This window comes from Equus caballus, chromosome 27 (genome assembly GCF_041296265.1).
Source record: "Equus caballus isolate H_3958 breed thoroughbred chromosome 27, TB-T2T, whole genome shotgun sequence".
NCBI lineage: Eukaryota > Metazoa > Chordata > Mammalia > Perissodactyla > Equidae > Equus > Equus caballus.
The window spans coordinates 14,939,423-14,962,386 of NC_091710.1; the positions used below are offsets into that span (position 1 = coordinate 14,939,423).

General features: G+C 41.5%; 1 protein-coding gene across 1 annotated transcript in view; it reads right to left on the reverse strand.

The window, feature by feature from the left end:
- Positions 1-17,930, reverse strand: part of LOC138920977 (collagen alpha-2(I) chain-like) — a 38,746-nt gene extending 20,816 nt beyond the window's left edge. Inside the window, exon 1 of the mRNA XM_070252755.1 lies at positions 17,056-17,930. Within this exon, the coding sequence (XP_070108856.1) occupies positions 17,056-17,930 (875 nt within the window). The remainder of the gene's footprint in view (positions 1-17,055) is intronic.
- Between the last annotated feature and the right edge of the window lie 5,034 nt (positions 17,931-22,964).

A 22,964-nucleotide genomic window follows, 5' to 3' on the forward strand; every position in this document is an offset into this window, starting at 1 on the left:
AAAGTTAGATCTTGGTTTTCACTAAGCCGTCCTCTCAAAAAACAAAGACCCAAAAAAACCTAGACTAACAGCTAACTTACTATCTAGCTCATGCACAAGACTTGACTTTCCCCAAAACTCAAATTTACCTTCAAAAGATAAAAACTTGCTACTGCTGAGAATACTTAAAAGAATGTGCCCATAATAAGAACAATGCAATCTCTACCCTACAATAACATAGGGATTATTTCACCAAATGGCAAGACAAAAAAAGCTTGCCAATGCCCAGGGTATTTCCTGTAGTACTATTTGTTTTAGCGAAGGTGAGAAGAAACCTAATAACACCAATGGGAGGCTAGCTAAACGCATTTATCCTATGGACCACTAGGCAGACAGTGAAAGATGGTCATACGCACTGATACAAATAATCTCCAGATTTATTAAGTGAAAAAAGAAGAAAGCTGAGGGGAAAAGAAGAGGTTGTCTTATTTCTGAGTTTCCACTAAGTCTTTCATTTATGGGATGCTCCCTTAATTATTTTACTTTGAACAACACTGTATTGTTTGGTAAATATATATTATTCTGAAATGGTGCCAGTCTAGAATGAAATGGGCAAAAAAATAACACAGATATTATCCGGATGCCCTCATAATTTCAAGCATTGGATGCAGTTATAAAACCCCTTTAAAGCTCTCTTTTAAAAGTAACACAGTAGACAGGTCCATAGCACAGATCACAAGTATATACCCACCGCACAGAGTTTTTAAAAAATAACTGTCCTAATGCTTTATGAAGACATGCTGTGACTTAGGACAAACTTTCCAGTGACAGCAACATACACTGATTCAAATAATGCTGTATCTTAAAAACAGAGAGAAATGAGGGGGAGGTACTCTGGGAAATGCTTATATGGCAGCCGCAGTGCCAAAGGCAATTGATGTCACAAACACATGTGAAGCTGTCAAAAATGTATAGGAAGCTTTTAAATAAAATTGTTTTGTAAAATGTAAGATAGGAAAACAGTACGTGTAAATTCATGGAACTTACGAGATTTTTAAATGTGTACATGTAACTTAAATTGCGAAATCAATATGAAAATAGGTATTTTAACTATTTCAGCTACAAACCCAAAACGTTGCCCTAACTTATTTCTTATCTTCTCATTGGAAAATGGTGATCAACCTTTTTATTTTTTAATCAAACCACATACGTAACAGCTCCATGTGGATATCTAAGCAGACAGGTGAAAACGGGGGAAACAATTCCTAATGCCCCTCCCAACATCATCTCGCTCCCACCTCACTCCCAGCCAGTCTCCCTCACAGTAAGAAATAGCACCATCACCTCCCAGTCACTCAAACCAGACACCTAGGAATTACTCTCAATCTCCGTTTCCTTCCATTCTCACGTCCAATCCAAGTTGCATCTACTTGACTCACAAAACCTTCTATCCCAACCTGTTCATTTCTATCTCCTGTCCTACCGCTCTGGTCCAAGCCCCACCATATCCTACCTGGACTATGGCCACAGCCCCAACTGCTCTCTCTCATATCATACATGCCCCTTTCAATCCATTCTCCAGACAGCAGCCAGAGTAATCTTTTAACAGAGTAAACCTTAAGAGCTTAACTACCCAACTTGGCTCCTCCATGAACTGAGAATAAAACCCAAACTCTTTGAAACCCCCACCGCGGCTGCTCTAGCCCATGCTGGCCTCCTTGGTGCTCCTCAAGCACACTAGCTCCAACTGCCCCCAGTCTGGAATGCTCTCCCCTCCCCTGCGCCGGCTGATCACAGCCTCCTCATCTCATTATTAGATACTTTTCTTGTTTATCCATCTGCTGGTTTGCCTGTCTTTCCTGACCAGATGTAAATTTCATCAGAGCTACTTGTCTCCCTTGTTCACTACTGCATTCCCTGTCACATAGAAAATGCCTGTTACACAGTATGTCCTCAGTAAATATTTCTTGAGTGAAGTGAGTGAATAAATAAATGAAGCCTCCTAAATTAACTGCATCAAAAGGGACAACTGTCTTTTGAATATCTGAATGCTAGTATATTCGTTACAGAAAATCAACATTGTGTTTTAGCTATTAACCATCTCTCTGACGTTAAGCACGTAACTGATCATGGCTAATTTATCCTCATATACGCTGCAGTGCCGACTACATGTCTCAGAGCCAGTGTTCAAAAATTCTTCATGGGGCTGGTCCCGTGGCTGAGTGGTTAAGTTCATGCACTCCGCTGCTGCGGCCCAGGGTTCAGATCCTGGTGGCAGGCATGGCACTGCTCGTTAGGTCACGTTGAGGCGGTGTCCCACATGCCACAACTAGAAGGACCCACAACTAAGATATACAACTATGTACTATGTACTGGGGGGGAGGGTTGGGGAGATAAAGCAGGAAAAAAAAAGATTGGCAACAGCTGTTAGCCCAGGTGCCAATCTTTTAAAAAAATTCTTCACGTGTTGTCTATTACTATAGTTAATTGTCTCACAAGTGATTTACCTCTAGATATTTTCTTGGAGACATGAACTCAGTATTAAATGACACAGGTAAATGGATCTAGTATATTCAGTCATTCAATCAACAATTCTTATTAACTACCAGTCCTGGAGGGAAGGAGTTTCTCATGACCACATTGTTGATTATCTGAGCCCCTGCGGTTATATGCTTGAGTGTGAAAACACATGTTATCAAAACCATCACTTATGAATCAACCACAGATCAAATTAAATCGTCCCTCACACCTCCCTCGTCAGGCCTCCCAGAAGTGTTGCAGTGCATGACCTACGTGGCTGGATGAAGTGGGCCCCTCCTCTTAAGACTAACTTCTATCCTCTTCCAATGAGTTTTTAATACTTCAGTCTCTATACAAGTACAAATCACCTGCAAACTGAAATTGAAATTCCTATACAAGATACAGAATTTCCAGAAGTAGACAAAAGTGATGCTGGAGAAGCATTCTAATATTACACAGAGCCACTGACGAACAAGAGCTATGCCCAATTAAAGACCAGCTAACAACTGAAGAAAGAATCAACCAGGATAATGAGATAACAGATACTTGAAAAGAGAATTCTGTTCAAATAATTACATTCTAGACTAAGAAAGGCCCTTGGAAAAACTGATGAAGTTTTCAAATATTAATTCAAAAAAACTATTTTTTGGGGGAAAAAAATCTCTTTATGATCCTGCTGCAAAAGTCAAACATGAGGTACACATGTATTTATATGATAAACATGTGCCATGGTTTATGGTATAGTTTTGTCAGAAAATCAATTGTTTATTGTAAAAATTAGCAAGGAGTTTTCATTATAATCTCAATTTTATGAAATCTAAAATAAGATAAATTTACTTTCATAATCTACGGTTCCATTTTTCAAGATAAAGTTCCAATTAAAACATTTTCACTGCTATTTTAATTGAATTCACTTTTAAGCGTCCTTTTTGTCTAGAATGAATTATTCTCATGAGGTAAAGATCGCTGAGCAGGGCAGGGCACCAGGGAAATGGTAATGAGCAACCTCAGATAAATTATTAACTGACCTCTCCTCCCCAAACTGAAGTTTATTTTGTGTTCAGAGGTTAATTTATATATATATTGGATCTTGCTGTCATATCAAATTAAATGTAAATGCACACAAATGAATAAAGATGGAAAAGGTGACTGTAAACATGTCAAATATAAGGGTAAAAAGTACCAGATGGGACTCAAGAAAGCTGCGTGGTGATTCTGACCGGGCAAATCACTCCTATGACCTTGCATACGATCTCTGTTTTCCCTTCTTGCTCTTCCTTGATTGTATGGGACGTTGAAAACTATTTACATCAGTGATACTGAGGGTAAAAAAGCACCTTTTATTTAAACCTAGTGAGGCAGGCATTAACAATCCTGCTTTGTCAATGATGAAGCTAAATTAAATGGTTGAACCAAACATACTCTGCTATTTGGTAGCAAAACCAGGTCTCCTGTTCCAAGTCTTACAACCTGGAAGAATACAAAAGTTCGGGAACCTCAGTGCTTGTCATGAAGAAGGCCTCCATAACCTCCCGCTGCATCAGAAAGGGTAAAAGTCAAATTCAGGCACACGAGGCCAGGGAGAGTAAGATCACTTCCAATAACAGTCTCTAACTTCTTTCCATCCAGATCACAAAAGGATGGCACACTCAACCACGGAGGTAAGAACTCTGCCTCAGAGGACTCAAGAGAACAAAGATTCTTAAGGTTAGTGTCCTTAAAAAAACCTGCCTGAATCCCACGTCTGTATTTCTCTGAAAACAGGTCACATTTAAGAAATCTAAGACAAGGCACTAAACAGAATGTATTATAAATGTGTTCGAGACAAGAGTCATTCTTAGGGTTGCTTGATTTAGCAAGTAAAAATACAGGACGTTCAGTTAAAATTGAGTTTCATATAAACAATGAATAATTTTTTAGTATAAGTAGTATCTGAAATTCACATTTAACTGGGTGTCCTGTACTTTAGCCGGCCACTCTAGTCATTCTATCTTCTGTTTTTCCCAACTGGAATTGTTGGCAGAAAGACCACAAAGAAAAGGTAAGGTCTATGCAGCATACTAATGAGTTCCAGGCTATCAAATCTCTAATACTAATTTTATCATCAAAAGAGCACAAAGGATCCTGTATACAACACTGTGCTCCTGTGTATGGATAAAGGAACCTTTTGAAAGCTCCTGGATTAATAATTTGTGGCATAAAATTCCTCCTTAAATCAAGCTTTCTCCTGTTACTCTCAAAACCATACTATATAATATATTTAATTGAGAAAAAACAAACTGCAGTCGACATATAAAAGACAGATTGACTAACTGCTAAAAATTTGGGGGACGACAAAGCATTAAGAAGCTGTGTTTTTTACCCATGAATCCTAAATTCTAATCTAGTCAGCATTTGCTACTAACAGGATGTGTAACCAGTGGCAGACTTCTCTTTCTGCATTTCAATTTCATCCTCTATAAACAGGGCAAATACCACCTATTCTGACTTCTTTTCGAAGTGCAAGGTGCTGACTTCAGCAGGGTATGAAGTCAAGAATACCAAACTGGCGGTCAGCAGATAATTCCAGTTCCAGCTACAAGACAACACATATGTGAGGGTGAACTAGTTACAATTTCTCTGGAGTTCAGGTTCTCCAGGTGTAAAAATGGGCAGCTGTATTAACAGGCCATGAAGACCCGACAACGGCTTACAGTATCAAAGGCCAGGCGGGCATCATTAGGTCAATCAACTTCCTTAGCCTCTTTTTGTCCCTCGGCTTCCTCATTTTTACATAGCCTTACTCCTTCACTCACCGCACAGGGCTGACATACGAGTCAGATAGGAAACGCGTGTGGAAGCATTTCAAAATCTCTCCCACGTATTTAACGTTTTGCTGTCTCACATGCTTTAGTACTCATCCCAATGGAGATGTAGGGCTGGGGTAAGGAGCAACGGCTGTTTATTTCCTCATAAAATTCTGCCAAGAGAACCAGGGAAAAGACAAGGGAAAAAAGGTGGTGTTCCTGGGTACAGGCCCACAGGCTGAGGGGGCTTCATGGGGTCTGGAAACAGGCTGACTACATGCACCCTGAGGACTCGAAGTCCTTGGCCAAAGCAGATACTTCAGAATGCCATTCTTTATAGACTCTCCCTAAGTTTTACCCCAAAAAAGAAGAGTTACATCCTAACTCTACATAAGTTACACCCTAGCCATCCGAGCAAAAAGAACTAAGGGGACATCTGTTCCACAAAGGTATTTCACCCTTTGCTACCAGCACTAGTTAACTCAGAGACTTGACTTCCATGTGCAAGCCTGTCCTTGCTCACTGCCCTGAAACCTGGGAGCACTCACGAGCAGAGCGGTCGTCTTGAAGTCTTTGAGTTGATTTAACGTTTACAAGGCTCTTAATGAAAGACAACAGGCCCTAGACACTGGAAACAAAGCCATGCCCAAGGGAGAGGCGATGAAAACTGACGCCAAGGCTTTATAATCAATGACGAGATCCTCATGCTTAACATCCCATCCAAACCATTCCCTGTCCCCTCACCGCATGTTTCATTATCCTCCAGTCATTTATTTCCGTCCTCATCTTATTACACACAAAAGTTCTTACCTCATAAATGAGTTGTATTAAGTGGGTAAATTAGATTTAGTTTTGTTTTAGACTTTTTTCAATATGTCTTAAAATAACTGGAGAAATCTCAGAGGGGACCAAAAATCAATGTTGGGAGTTATTCTGCTCAGGTAACACAAATGCAAATCCTATCTGTGGCTTCAAACCTGTATTCTGCATACCACAGATGCTGCGCAGGATCGCTGAACGACCCTTTCCCACACTGAGCAAGTCAAGAACCCAAAACACTGATAGGAATTAGACAGTAGGAAATAAAACCAATGGAAGCTGCCAAAAACTTGCTATAAGTTTTCAAAAATGTAACTTGAATTTTAAATCTCAAATCTCTTTTGAACAATGAATGCAATCAATCCCCGTTTATTGTCCTAATATTCTATTTCAGAGAAGACTTTTGCAGCTCAAACTGCTCCTCCAATGACAATTTGATATAAAAATCAGTGTCATGAAGAATAACGCTCAACACATTTTGATTTCATGAGGCTTCTTTACAGCACTAACAGCACTGCGCCCTTCAAGACGGTGTTACAACGTGGGTGGAGCGCCCTGCAAAACTAAATTGAGTTCACACACTCACAAGGCCAGGCAGCCGGGGTCTAGCAGTGGCTGCAGGCAAAAGCTGAACTTGACATTTCCAGGGCCGGACATTTTGCTATGTCTTTACTAACACACAGAGGGATGAATACATTCATTCTTGAATGATAAAAAACATCAAAGGAATTCTAGGGGGGTAGGAAGCTTAGAAGGTGAACTGTCCTTTTTTTACAATGGTTGTAAAACAAGGCTTATTTCATCAAAATTACACACATGGCAGAGAGAAAGCGCTATATATTCCATTCTACACTTCCTATGTGCTCATATGTTTTAGGTAGATGAAAAGTGTATCATAGACTCAATTAAGTTATTGATTAAATTTCATGGTGCCAAGCGAATAATACCTTTTTTAGGGATATTTAAATAAGTTTTGTATATTGGGTACACTTGATCTCATACTTTCTAAAAATTTTATAGATCAGTAACATTCAGTTAAAAAATGAAAATATGGCACATCCTGTTAAGAATCAAAACTTTCCCCCTTTCCCAATTTCTCATTTTCACTCAAGATTATTATAAACCTATCACAGGAAAGAAAACTATAATTTATTTTGTGTTCTGGAAATTTACCACTAATCTAGACAAGTCACAGCTTCCTCCAAATGCCTACTATCTAGAAGTATTAAATAGGATATGCAAAACTTATCAACAGGAAGGAGGGACCCAAGCTCTTGCATGGCATTTCAAATATGATTAGCAAAAGGGACACACACACACACACACACACTATTGCCTGTGTCCATAAGGGCTCCATGCAGCAATAACTTTACTTTCTACTAAACCTGAACTGCTTACTCATCTTACAAAAGAAATCTTCAAAAAGACAGAAATGTCTAAAAATTCATATTCAATATTCCAGATGTCTTGAAAGGGAAAAATAATTAAAATACGCTGCCTAGGTTTTATAGAATATTTCTTGGCATCTAGAAAAGTAAGGAAAAAGAAAAAATTATAACGTAAAGTAAAATTGTGATATAAACTCAATAACTCTCATGAGTTAAAAATCTAATTAGGGACCACCCCATGGCCAAGTGGTTAAGTTCACGCACTCCGCTTCGGCGGCCCAGGGTTTCAAGGGTTCGGATCCTGGACATGGACATGGCACCGCTCATCAAGCCATGCTGAGGCGGCATCCCACATGGCACAACCAGAGGCACTCACAACTAGAATATACAACTAGGTACTGGGGGGCTTTGGTGGGGAGAAGAAAAAAAAGAAGAAGATTGGCAACAAATGTTAGCTCAGGTGCCAATCTTAAAAAAAAAAATTGTAAAAAAAAAGTAATTAGATTTTAGATGAAACCTACTTGTAGAGCAACTAGTTTAATGTATTTTGTACTCTTGCTTAAAATAATGTATCAAAGGATAAAAATTACTTTGAAAATATACTGTACTTAGGGTATTTCATGTTCTAATACTAAAAATATAATTGTAATGGCCTAGTACCTAAACTGTCAGCCACTGTATTTTAAAAAGTCATTTGAGAGTTCCCACTTTTTATACTCTCAAATTATATATGGAAACTAAACCCACTTGGGCAAGGTCTCTAGGCACATCATTTAGTAAGATGCTTGCACAGTAAGAGGCCCTAGGAGAAACTTCCACCTCTTCCTGAGTGAGAGTCACATGACATTAACTCTAGGAGCCTTGCTTTGCTTCCAGGAATGTGGACAGTGAATTCTAGCAGAGCATGGCGCTTAAGGGTCCCAGGTGGCAAAGACTTAGCCTTCAATCCCAGAACTACTACTAAGAGTGAGACCTTAGATACATTAATTACTCTCTCTCTAAAATGGAGATAATGGCAATAACCCTCATAGGGTTCTTAAGAAAAAGGAAATGATGCCCATAAATGATAGCATGGAGTCTGGGACACAATGTTTTTAAAGATTTTATTTTTCCTTTTTCTCCCCAAACACCCCCGGTACATAGTTGTATATTTTTAGTTGTGGGTCCTTCTAGTTGTGGCATGTGGGATGCCACCTCAGCACGGCTTGAGGAGTGGTGCCATGTCCGTGCCCAGCATCCGAACCAACAAAACCCTGGGCCACTGAAGCAGAGTGCACAAACTTAACCACTCGGCCACCGGGCCAGCCCCCGGGACACAATGTTTAACACATGATAGCTACTGTTTTTAAGTTAACCAATTAAATTGAGTATACTTTCAAAAGTGATTTATTTTAATTTTTTTTGCTTGAGGAAGATTAGCCCTGATCTAACATCCATGCCAGTCTTCCTCTATTTTATATGTGGGATGCCGCCACAGCATGGCTGATGAGTGGTGTAAGTCCACGCCCAGGATCCCAACCCAGGAACCCGGGCCGCTGAAGCAGAGTGCATCAAACTTAACCACTAAACCATGTGGCCAGCCTCAAAAGTGATTTTTTTTTGTAAAAATAAAAATAATTTATTCGATGGGCTTCTATAGAATAACTAGATGTTAGCCATTTGTTGCTCCTAGTTTAAAAGCACTAATTTCTCTACAGAAACACTCATAAGAAAAAGTTGTTTTAACGTTAGCATTTTCTCAAATTAGTACTGAAAAAACATAGAGTCCCTAGACCAATGACTACACTTACGTGTGACATGATGTTCTGAGTAACACAGAAAGATTAAGAGCTGAACATTTAGTTGAGAAAAATAATTGCAAGAACGTAACTTGTTTTTCCATTACTACTTAGAAATTAATTTTTTTAAAAAAATAAGTTATAGATTTGGGGGATGATTTTTTTCCAAAATATCAAAGATAAAATAAAACCCTTTGACTGAGAAAATATACAACTAATTACGATGATGAAAACCATAGCAGTATTTCATAATAACTGTCAGTCTAAGTTGGAGAATGTTTTTAACACATGAGAAAACAATGCTTTAACACTCTGCGACAGCAGATTTGGGGATTAAAGTTGATCTGTTTTAGCTCCTACCCAAGGGGGCTCACTTGGGGAAATTCTGTAAGCAGGCTGATGCATGGGCCTCAAGGATGGCCATATAGCAGGTCCCTTGAGCAGTAACATTTGGGGAGACTTGTGGGGTGCCTTGAACAAAACAAGAGCAAAAAGTTGCACGCCCTCAATGATCCACAAAACACGAGTTCTCGTGTTTTTAAATCTACTATTAAAACATCATCCCTTTTTCTTTCTCTCCAGTGCTTTCTTCATCAGTCATGTGAATTAATCACTACAGCCAGAATTACAAAGAGTGTACTAATTTCCTGTCTGGAAAGGGATAGTTGATAACTCATATGGAAATCTACTAAAATTATCTGTAGGAAAAACATAAAAATAACTCACATTATAATGTTAGAAATTTTTCTGCTCTTGGATCCTAATTCTATACAGTTTTAGTTACATAGTTGGCATAATTTGAACTGGATCCACAACAGGTATTTGGAAAATACTTAAAGGAGGAAACTATTCAATCTGAGAAGTCGACACTCTGCTCTCCTGGTGAGAATCCAGAATGCTTAGAGCTGGATGAGATTTTTAAGCTCACTGATTAATCTGTCTGCCTTGATTCTCATTCCCTCTCACCTCCCATTTTAAAGTGGAGGTTTATTAACTTGCGGCAGTCACAAAGCTGGGGACAAACTCGGGAAGTCTGGTCTCCCATTCCAGTCACCTTTCCAGGACCTTACACAATCCACAAAGGTTCTGTTCAAACCATCAATAAAAATTCATCTAAAGAATGAGAAGGACACTTAAAGTCTATAAAACCCCTGTTCTGTTCTTCTAATTCCCATTTGCCAGAATAAGGGAATGACCATCACAGTTGGTGATTATATTTAAGGCATTGATGATTCTCAAGGTAAAATAGTAAACAACTGAAAATCACTCTAAAAAAGGTAAGGAAATAGGCGTTATTTCCTTTAAATTTCTCAAGAACTCTATGAAGTGAATGCTCTTATTTCCATTCAACAGAGAAAGCAAATAAAGTACCTAAGGGCATACTCTCAGAAAGAGGTAGTTCTGGGGGTGAAGTCTGAGTCTGTCCTACGTGGGGCCCTGGCCCACCATAAACAGGAATAAATCTTAAAGGGTTCTGTACAGTGGCTCCCAACTCAGTCATGGTGCCAGCCCTTAGGGCGCATTGTGACCGTGACATCACAATGATGGGGGTGCTCCTGGCATTTAGTGTCTGGGGCCCAGAGACGTTAAACAGCTGCAATGCGCTGAACAGTCTCTCACAACAAAAAAAAGTGTCTTATTAGTTAGAAAGCTTTTGGTCCACCAAGATGACAATAGCATGCCCTTTGGGAAGCATCGATTTAGATGAATAAAAGATTAACATACTATAACAGTATTAAATGAAACAGGAGATTTGGGGCACCTCCAAGTGATATCCTCATATGGTTTTACATTCAAATTTGACCGAGAGTTGGAAGAGACCCGTTTTATAATTCTCCGCGCATTCATAATCACGTGTATGAAAAATGTTCCTTTAAGGAAAACCTACTTACATCTGAATGGAAAAACATCGTAACTGAAACCTATGCTGTGAATGTGTAAATTGACTTGCTTTGCAGCTTAGATATGGGAGAGACTGGTCTATTGGCGTTTCTCAATCTGAGGTCTGAGAAGTCCTGAGAATCAAAAACAAGTATGTTTTGAAGATCTGTACTTTTTCTGTGAAAATATTTTTAATTTTGTGTTTTCACACTGATGACAAGTAAAACCAAAAAAAGGCAAAAGAAGTATACTTTAAATTAGTGGGATGACCACCTTATTACCAAGTACTGTCCTACAATTTTAGCAGTCAGGTTTATATTTGTGTTTACAATCACAGTGCAGCCGAGTGGTTGTAGGATAAAGAGAAAATAAAAGATGTAAATATAATATGCAAATATGCTTTCAAACCAAGTAAAACCCAAACACTGGTATGCTGTGCCATAGGAATAAAGTTTCATGACTGTTCACACAGAGACCCAGCGGGAGCAGTGAAGGATGCCTCCTAAGGCAGCCACAGCAAAGGTGAGCTGACCTCACCAGACCCTCCATCCGGCAGTCAGGGCCACGTTCGTTCACTTTGCAAGGGTGAGTTAACGAATGCTGTCAATTTGCATTTGGCTGGAGTTTTATCATTTTATTCATAATTAAATTATAAATTTATTTTGGTATTACAGTTGCATAAACGCTGTAACTGTGATTAAATTATATCTACTCTTAAGAATTCCATATTTAACTAATATTAAAATAAAAGGACGTCCACATCCAAAAGATGGATGGATGGATGGATGGATGGACTGAAGGAAAGACAGATAGACTAGCTAGATATACAGACAGACAGATAGAATTTGACAAGATTATTTGATCAGCTGAATTTCAGAGCCAAACCAATCCCCAGGTATCTGGAACTTCTGGGTGTGCCCTCATCACTTTCTTTTGGGAATTCCCTCTCCCCCAATGACATATCCAACTATGGGTTACCTGCCCCAACAAAGTAATCAGATAGCCCTATTCTTCTGGACACCGTGATTGGTACAGAGAAGGCATGGAACCCAAACATGGCCAGAGTAATTTTGAGAGGACTGATATAGATGAGAAGGTACTTCTCTAGAATCAGAAGTTTAAGACCCACATAAATCTGCCACGAAAAACCTTTTCTAGCACAGGAAGAAAGTATGCAGGAGAATAAACACAGCATAGGGGCAAAAAAGATGGATGGATGGATGGATGGATGGATGGATGGATGGATGGATACATGGACTGAAAGAAGGAAAGATAGATTAGCTAGATACACAGACAGACAGAATTTGACAAGATTATTTGATCAGCTGAAATTCAGAGCCAAACCAATCCCCAGGCACTTCAATTATGTGAGTCAATTTCATATGAGTTTAAGTTGGGTTTCTGTCACTTGTGACCAAAAGCTTTCTAACTAATATCCTGGAGCTCAAGAAGAAGATGTGTCTTTAACAGGGGAACATTACTTAAGTTTGAGAAACACTGGATTACATGATCCTCTGTAACTTGAAAGTTCAAAGATCCTGTATGTGTGTTTTAATTATTTCGCCAGCTTAAAAGATCAGGATCTTTTCTCTTCTTATGACCTCAGGATAGACATTCAACAGAGAGGAAATGATGATTCTTATTTTTTGTAGTTATCACTAGAAGTATAATATCAGGCGAGGATCTTTTCTCCCCCAAGTTTAAATACAATAAAATTATTCAGAGAAGATAATTTGCAAAAAGTTACTCTTACTTTACAAGTCAGAATCAAGGGAAAAATCTCAAAAAATCCAGACGCTAACAATGGCACAAGAACACTGTAAAAGCATGTTTCCTGCGAACTACAAACCAGAAGACCGAGGGAAAGATACATAGATCTCTTTAAAGGCTTTTGAAAAGCTTTTTAGAATGATTATCAAAATGATTCTGATGAACTTAACTCTGAGGTCGCTTTACCTGTCTTAAACATTTGGTTGGTAATAAGTATAAACTCATACCAATTAGAGAAAATGAATAAAGCACTTACATTGTGAAATATATATATAATTCAAAATAAAATGAGACTACTGAGTCAGTAAATAAGATTACAGAGTTAAATATCAAACAGATGACTCATGTGGAAAGACTTTCTTCGATTTTTTACTCCTAGGTATGTAGCTCACGGGCACTCTTCACTGAGAACCTGACATAACAGATATTGCCAAGGCCACGTCAATCCGCCGTAACACTGACCCACTGAGTGTCCATCTGTCCAGTTAAACTAATTTCACAGGAAGTCCTGCAAGTCAGCAGCTAGTCTGCATCCTACACTCAGAAATCAGTCATCGTTCAACCCTCCACTATCAACCAACTCAGGGATTTATTTAATCGCCCTGCAGTCTTTACGAAAGGCTTTTATCCCAGGAAGAGGTTTTTATCCTTCAATCAGCTCTGAGAACAGAGAACAAATCTAACTCGATACAACATAATAAATTTATACGGTTTAATAAATTATTAGTTGAAAAATGTTTGGGGGATAAACTAATAAATACTGAGCAGTTCCGATTAGCCTTTTCAATTATGAAAGAAATCTTTCCCAAGAATTATTAAAAGGCACTGGGAAGTTCAAACAAAGTTCTAAGTGAATTTGTGTTTTCAAATCCAGAGGAAGGGGAGCATCTCAGTAAGGCATGTTCTCTGTCATCAGATGAAAGGTGAAGACGAAGACTTTATCCATACAACTTGAAAGCAGTTTCAAATATTTTAAAAGAAAATGATATCAGAGACCAGAGTCAAATCATCTACTTAGGTGGAATTACTTAAAAAGGAAATTTTGTTACACGACATAATCAAAATGCTAAAAAGTGCTCATCTTGAGGTGCTGAAGACATGACCTTGTGAAAATACTGGCAGTTTCTAGAGACCTTCTGATCACAAACTGAAAAAAAAAAGCTACTGAATAGTACTACAGGCCTATTTAGATGATGTCATACTAAGCACACAGATATCTCCATCTATGACTAATGGCGACTGCATTAATTCTACCACATTTTAGGAATCATGATCTTGTATTTCAAGATCTGAATGGATCTGCATTTGAAACCTGGAGAACACTAGAGCTAGAAGGGCAATGAGAAATATCCTTTCAGGGGCTCCTACGGATTCTTCCAGAAAGGAAGAATTCAATCCACATGAGGACTTTTAGGTCACTAACGGCTGCTTAGAGCTGGCTGTATGGACCCCTGGTTATACACAATAAAAGCAAAAAAGGCCGTAATTGCACCATCAGAAAAATATTATAAATAACATTGAAGTCAGATTGAGTCCATGCCCACAGAGTTTTATCTTTAATACTAGTGACTGCTTAACAAACCATTTGTCTGAAAATTGTGAAAAGTTTCTATCCCTATGTAGTTATAGAAAGAGTCACTTTTAAGAGCACATAGCAATGTTTATTTTATATCCATCATCTGATTTTAATAAAAATATCTTGCAAACAAAGATGTTTCAGCTGTTAGAGATGAGAAAAAAATTACCAAAAAGAAAGGATCACAAACACAGGACCTGGAAGGTCAACTAATTCAGCACAGCCCTGCAGGGTCGAGTGAAAAGTCTACAACAGAAAACTACACGGGGTGTGAAGGTTCTGGGTTCTGATCCAAACAGTCATAAAAACTTGTCCTCACTTAATATTTCCTATTTCCAGTATATACCAAATATTCTCAAGCTTTTGCCTAGTACAAAACAAAGCAATAAAAAGTCAATTATATTACCCCTACCACACTAAATGACCTAAAATATCACCCACTACCACAGAGCTGATTAGTAACTAATGAAAGGTAACATTATTTTAATATGCTGTCAAGAATAACAACAGCTGTTAAGCGGCGTTAGCAGGGGAAGGCTGTGTTGTGAATGCATGAGCCTTAAGAGCCCTTAATTAAGACAGGATCTCTGGCCTGGAGGACTGCAAAGTTGTCTATAATAGTGAGGGTGGAAGTTTTCCACATATTGCGGTTACTAGTTTCAAATGCATTTTTATGCCAGTAGATTATGACTTGTTCAACTGACTCTCTCAAATTCATATAAACAGGCTGTGATTACTAAAAAGCGTGTATTCTAGGCTCCAAGCTACAGATTTTAATGGGGTGCTTAGCTCCAGAGCTGAAGATAGTTACAAGAAACAGTGTAACAGAGCAGCACAACTGCATTCAAGGTCAACCAGAATTCACAGGTGTTTAAATGAGAATTTAGGAATGCCAGGAACTCCATTCTGTTCAATGACTGCTACTGAGTGCAGCTCATTCATGTCCGGGGACAGGATAGAGAAGCGTGCATGCATGAATGTCAAAGGACAACAATTAAATCAAATAACTAGAAATAGTTCCATCAACACGCCTGTTTACAGGCACAGATGGCCAATCTAAGTGAATCCAAATGTATTTCAAATCCTAAAACATGCCAAATGCCTCTACAGAACTATCCTGTTTCATGGGTTCCTGAATCGCATACGGTATTCATTTACACTTACAAAGTGTAATAAAAGGGAAAAAAGCAAAGCAATGTGAGCTTCTAGTTAAAAAATAAAATCTTAGCTGTAAAGTTAAAATGTCTGCGATAAGTTTGTACCAAAACCATGTGAATCTTACTGGATTTAGCTGTTTGGCATTTTTATAATCAACTAACGTCCAAACTCTCAGTCTCAAGTCTCCAGTTAATGCCACCAAATTTCAGCCCAAACTGGAATATTGTTTTGTGAAGAACCTCTGGGTACACACAAGCTCTCAGATTATATTCTTTACACTGACAACTTTCAGCACTTTGCAACTCCTAAAATGAGGGCCTGTACTACTCAAATATTGGACACTTTCGCTTTCCAACTTATACGCAACATAAACTCTTCTCTTAAGACCATATGTACACACATATATATCATAGAAAGGGTTCAGCCTGTTGTCAACATCAACTATAATATAAAAACCTTAACTGAAAAACAGTATATAGTCTCAGACGATCTAAATTTTACACAGAGCAGTATAATTTTGAGAATTAGGGTTTTAATCCTATACTACTTGGGAGAAGTAATGCGAAAAGAAATGTAACAACTCTTTTCATTTATTTTCCAATAATATGTTACTTTCAATGTTTTGGCAGACTTTGAAAGTGAAGTGTATGACTAGTTAAAAACTACCACAAACAATCCCAAATTTATGCCATTGGGGGAGGGAGGTGAAGGACATTTATGCTGATTTATAAAACGACTTTTTTCTTTCAACTGTTAATAATCAGACTAAAGAACACCTCCAGCGAACAGCCACACAGGCTGAAAAACTCAGCCCAGTTCTCTGCCCACTCCCCATTCTGTGCGCTAGGATTTACGGGGGGGCAGAAGGTGGAAACGTAGGGGGAAAGGAAAGTGAGGACAGATGGCCTTGGGGTAGCAGGTGACATCTGAACACTGTCAACCGACAGCAATCAATAACTTCAGACCTGGATGGCCTTAGTGCCTCACCCCAAACTCACAGAAAAGTGCCCTTTGAGAAGAAACCACTTTCCTTTCCGGGTTTACTCTGGTCGCTCCAGATTTAGGATTTTGAAGGAAGAAAGAGAAAGAGGGAAAGAGGATTTAAAACGAAGGTGGAATAATTAAACAAAACGTAAGATTTGTCCCAAAGCCATCGCCTCTGTCCAAAAACCCCGAAAGTGATCAAATCGACAACTCGTTAGGAGAAAGGGTTAAAAAGAGCCACATCTAACACCCCAAAGTAATACATCCCCAAGAGACTAAAGGAAGACAAAAATGTCTTACAATCTATATTCAATGAAACATCGGCCCACCGGTGTGACCCAGCGTCACCACCCAGCACCCGGCCCCCCCCGCCGCACCCCAGGGGAAAGTGGGACGGGGGATGCTGAAGGAAGTACCTTGTTTTGTCTCCAAAGGGCAACATAGCAAACGTGGGAATTTCGAGGTGCAGATCCTGCGGCCCCGGCGGACCCTGGACTCCAGGAGGCGCCGGCGGTCCACGACGCGCCCAGGTGAGGCCCAGATTCGAAGCCGGGTCCCCTACCGTCCCCGCTGCCGCGCCGCCGCCCCGCGCTGCGTCGCCCCCTGGCGGGGAGTGCCCGGCAGAGCCGAGGCCGCGCGCCGGCGGGTGGGAGCCCAGCGCCCAGTCCCGGCCGGCTCCTCCACCATCACCGCCCCGTGCGCGCCTCGCGGGCGGCCGGGCCGGCCAGCGCGGGCTGCCCGATGGCCGCTGCCCAGAGCCGGCGGGGCGCGGTTCGGGACCCCTCTGCAAAGGCGTGGGTCCTCGAGTGGGCCCGAGTCCGCGCGCAGCAGCCTCGCCCGCGCCCCGGCTTCGCACCCACTCCTCGGGCTTCGGAGGACCCGCCCGCCGCGCGCTCTCCTCTCCACCCTCCTCGTCCCTCGGCTTCAGCCTCAGTTCCTCCCCAACTCTCAGGCAAGCGTTTCCCACGCGCGCCCCGACTGCCCGCTGCGCCGCCGCCTCCCAAAGGACAGGCTCCCTCCCCGCCCTCCGCCGCGGCCGCCCGGCGCTTGGCTCCTGACCAGGAGGAGCCGCCCTCATGGGGTCGGCTGGGGCCGCGCGAGACCCGCCAGCCCCCCGGGGTCCGCTGCCCGCCGCTCTCCCCCGCGCCCTTTGTGTGCGCGCCGCGATCCCCTCCGCGGAGCCCTTTTGGCGGCGCCGCCTTGGGCGCAAGAGCGAGTGAAAGGAGGCGCGCGGGACAATCGGGGGACTGGAAGGGGGCAAAAGGCACTCACTCTGGGAAGGTTCAGGCATGTTGCTGCCTTTGGACTTCCTCGTGGTCTCGCCCCTTCCCCGGCTTCCCCGCCCCGCCAGGGCGGGGGAGAAGCGGAGCCGCTGGGACCGAGTTGGAAATGGTGCTTGCGGAGCTGCAGGGAAGGGGCTCAAAAACTGTTTTGGTTTCGCTAAGGATATTTAGGGGAACCAGGAGGCTAGAGAAGGGCTGGAGGAAGGCCCGGGAGCACGGCTGTATGAAAATAATCTTGCTCCCAGGGAATACCAGGGCGATCACGGTTGGGGGCGGGCGCGGGGGCGGAACGTACATTTTTGTATTTGAACTTTGTGAGCAAGTTGGATCGAATCCGACGCTTGGGTTTTTTGACTGTACTCGCCTTAAAGTCGAGGTCTCTACACCGTAACAGGACCAAGGACCTACTTCAAAAGCGAAGGGCCTGGGAACGGAGGGGGTTTAATGGTGAACGAAGGGGAAAATTCAAAAGAGGGGAGAGATCAGCCCCAGGTCACACTCCGCGCCCCGGTCGCGTCTTCCCTGGATGCTCTTCTTACCTGGTGGCTTTCCTAACAAAGTAAGAGGAGGTAAAGTCCCAGTGATCGTCCAGCTAGGCTTCCACTGTGTCCTGCTCCCGCTGCGGCGGCGGCGGCGCAGAGCCGAGGCCGGCCCGCTCCATGATGGGCGCAGCGCGTCTCTGCGGCTCGCGGGCGCTGCTCGGCCGCCCCAGCAGGGGTTCCTCCCTCGGAGGAGCAGGCTGCTGCCGCGAGACGCTCCCTCTTCGCCTTGCTCCAATCTGGCCGGCTTTCGGGGAAGCGGCTCCGGCACCGGGCCAGCCTTCTGCCGCGCCCCTCCTCTCCCAGTCCTCACGGCTCCCAGGTGTGCCGGGCGGGGCCCTGCGCCGCAGCCCCGCGCCCTCCTTGGGGTCCGGCCGAGCCTGGCTCTCACAGGCTCTCGAGTCCCAAGATTCCGAGGCAGCTGCGGCGGCGACTGGCAAGCTCTCCGGAAGCTAAGTGGTCACGGCTAGAAGGAGGCCACGCGGCCGCTGGGATGCGCTGTGTGCCATGCCGGCTCCCGGGGAGCGCGCAAAGGTGACTGTAGTGTGTTCTCGGAGTGGCCTACTCCAGGAAAGGGAAGGTCGCGATGTGGAGACCCATCCCGAGCCCAGAAAGCGGGAGCTCGGGGAAGTTTCGCCCGAACGTGAGAGGTGGTGCTACCTTGGGCGCTTTTCCTTGGGCCTGGGAGAACAATGACTGTCCCGTCTCGCTTTCCTCCAGCCTAGCGCTCCGGTCTGCGGAGAGTGGGGACCGATCTTCCTCGGAGCCCAGCCAGTGCGGTGGCTCAAATCGCCCAGCCACCGACCATGGCCGGGTAAGGAGAGGGGCGTGTGCCGCCAAGACAGATGTCCGGGTCTGGGTGGGTAACTTCCAGCAAAGCCATTCCCGTACTTCATGTTAATAAGAACAATAATCATTATAAGCTAAGTGCCTTTGCATCAGACAACCCCTTTTCGTGACTAGAAAAAGATTTTCCGGAAAAAGAAAAAGGTAAACTGAAATAATCAGGGATGGTTTGTGAATGAAGTCAGAAAACAAGGACATCTCTCTACAATTAGGGTAACTTGAGAGCACCGGTGCTAAGCCAGTACAGAGCAGAGCAGCCAGTTTCCCACTTGACATTAATTCGTCATTTATATTTAACTGGAATTAACATGGACACACACACACTCTGGAAAAAGAATCCCTATAAAAGGGATCAGCCTTCCTTCTCTGTTTTGTCCCATCCCTGTCATGTTTTACAAGAAGAAATTGGTGTCTTCCTCTGCTTTGTCCTCACCCCCATCTCCCTGTCCTGCATTTGCAATTTTAGTAAGGTATTTCGCAATGACCTAAATTTTGGGGCAGAATTAAATCTGGCGTTGTGTGTTTCACAACGTGTGAACGACCCCATTAGCAGCGATATACCAAAAGTGATTGAACTGACATACTTTTACAAACTCCTTCCAAAACATTCTTGGCAAGAACGTAAGACATTACTCACTACATAGAAACACATAATTAAATTGATAATATGAGAAGGTTAAAAAAGGTCTTCCATTTCTCCAGTGCAATGGTGTATCTTTCCCACATTAAAGAATTGTCCTTTTGTAACTTCAGTTTCTCGAAAACTTGACTGTGGTACGCAAGTAACCACAAGCCAATAAAAAGTAAGCAAAGCAGTAGTGTGTGAAGTAGTGCGTGATAAATTGTGTCCGATTTTAAAATGAGAGTTCTCTCTTCATGTGTTACTGTGATACTGGTGACAGTGCTCTTGAAGTAGAGACTTTCTCCTCACTGCTCAGTGTTTCCCTGTGGAAATCCATGTGTTTCTTCGAACAGGAAGTCAATTATAATTTAAAACTCCACTTACCTACTAAAGATGGAGTCAATTTTTGGCTTGAATTATTTGCTTTGGTTGGCTGCCTTGATTAAATAAACAGGCTCTATCCAAGTGTCCTTTTTTCTCTCCTAACCTTAAAGGGTTAAATTATCAGAAATTAGGAAGGTTTCTAAAAAACTCACTGCAAGAAAAGCAATCCATGGATTTTCCCGTCGGTGAGTCTCAATTCCCTGTGGTGTAGATGGTGGATTGGGGGTTCCCGCTTAAGTCTTTTACCTGAGGTGAGCATAATACAAGGGATATGCTCTAGAATGCTCTAGAAAGTTCAGGAAAAAATTGTAACAATACCTCTTGTAATTTTAAAGTACTTAAAGGTAAGTGTATTTTGAACAGACCTCACCCTGGCCTCTTGTTTTTTAGCTCCATTTTATTCTATCCCAATTTGCTCAATTATTTTATGTTTTTAACTTATTGGTATGGATTGCTCTAAGCATCTCAAATTTTGTTTTAAAATGAGTTGAAGAATGAGTAAATAATAAACATTACCAGGAAATAACTTGAAAAATGCTGTTAATGCCATTTACAACAAACAAATGTGACTTGACAGAAAGCCCTCCAATGCATTCCCATTGTACTAGAATAAAACCCAAACTCTGTAACATGGCTTACGAAGTTCTACGTGAGTGACTTTTACCTACCTCTACTGTTAAAGGCTTTGGTCACACAACCAGAATAAACAAACAAAATGATGGATGATCAAGTTCCTTTTCCAAAAAAGAGAACACAAATTGTAAGAGTCATGACATCTTTCTTGCCTTGCCTTGTTATTTTTCCAAATGCCACACGATATCTTCTGCTCCCTTGCAGCAATCCTGTGTATTCTAGGCTCGATAAAATTGAGTAAATATATTTGCACATATAATGGTATCTAGGTTTCTCACTGTTGAAGGAGTAAGACTAGAAGGTGCATTGTGGTGTTGAAATGGAATTGGAGGTTAAAAATAAAATGTATGTGTGTATGTGTGTCTGTCTGTGGGGAAATCCCACATAACAAGGAAACGCAGGCAGCTTCTAAGAGCTGTGGGCAGCCTCCAGTTGACAGCCTACAAGGAGCTCTGGCCAGCAAGAAAATGAATCCCTCAGTCTTCTAACTACAAGTAGGTAAAATCTGCCAACAACCTGAGTGAGCTCCGATATTTCCCCAGTTAAACCTCAGACGAGACCACAATCCCAGCCCATACATGGATTGCAGCCTTGTGAGATGCTAAGCAGAAGTCATCTTCATAATTATCTTAATAATATTGAGTCCTACAATCCATGAACATAGTATGTTTATTCATTTATTCCGGTCTTTTAAAATTTCTCCCAGCAATGTCTCGTAGTTTTAATGTATATGTGTTGCATATATTTTGTTAAATTTATATATGTATGTATCTATCTATATATCTATCCATCTATCTAGCTATCTATATTCCAGCTGTGTCACTGAGAGGTACTAGAAGCAATGATCATCTAGTAGCAATGAGTACCCTTAGTACCCAGATTTTGGTTTCTAAATACCATTCTCCACTTTAAAAGAAACTAAGAGCCTTTGGAGAAAATATTCCACATCTAGGACAGGGAAAGTGCAAGTGCCCAGAAATTTTGTTTTGCCAGAAAATAAAAAAGGCTTAAAAATGACGGCAATTATGTATCAGAAGGACAGAAGATATAACAGAAGGGGGTTTCCAATGGACAGATCTGGAGCACTTGGAATATCAAAATATATAGTAGTAGTAACAAATTATAAACCATTGACTAAAGAAACTGTGATTCTATACTGATATGAATAAATAACTAGATAAGTAAATAAATAGGAGAGAAGAGAATGTCCCTTACAGTAGAATGCCAAGTAATAAACATAAAAGGAATCATATAGTTAGAAAATCATTAACAGTTGCTGAAACTAATAGGTGAAAGTTTGGTGATGACTGCGATATTTACATCATCTTAAGGTATCTCCTCACAAGTTACATATTAGTTACCATGGAAAATAGTATCTGTACAACGAAGAGACCTTGTGGATACCTCTCTAACCAAGTGATCATTTAGATATCGCTTTATTGGAGAAACCAACCATATATACCTTTTAATAGGATATACTGAGAAGGCCTCAACATCATTTCTGTGTTAGTCCTGCCAAAAATCTGAATCTAATCATGAGGATTAGATTGAGGAATTTCCACATAAACACACCCATTTTGAAGGACTTTCTACAAAATAACTGGCCTGTATGCTTCAAAGATTCCCAGGTTGAGAAAGATGAAGACCAAAGAGGTGTCTATTAGTTATTTATTGCTATGTAACAATATTACCACAGTTTTAGTGGCTTAAAGCAACATACCTACATCATCTTCTAGTTTCTGTGAATAAGAAGTCAAGACTCAGCTGAACCAGCTCTTCTGCTCAGGGGGTTTCATGAGACAATCAATGTGTCAGTCAGAGCTGCAGTCTCGTCTGAGTTCACCTGGAGAAAGATCCAAGTTCACTCAGGCTGTTGACAGAATTCAGTTCCTTGCGATTGTAGAACTGAGGGATTCTTTTCCTTGCCAGCTTCTAGCTGGCTTCCAGCCCTCTCTGATTCTAGAAGCCACCTTTACTTCCTTGCCACATGGAATTCCCCAACATGGCTGCTTGGTTCC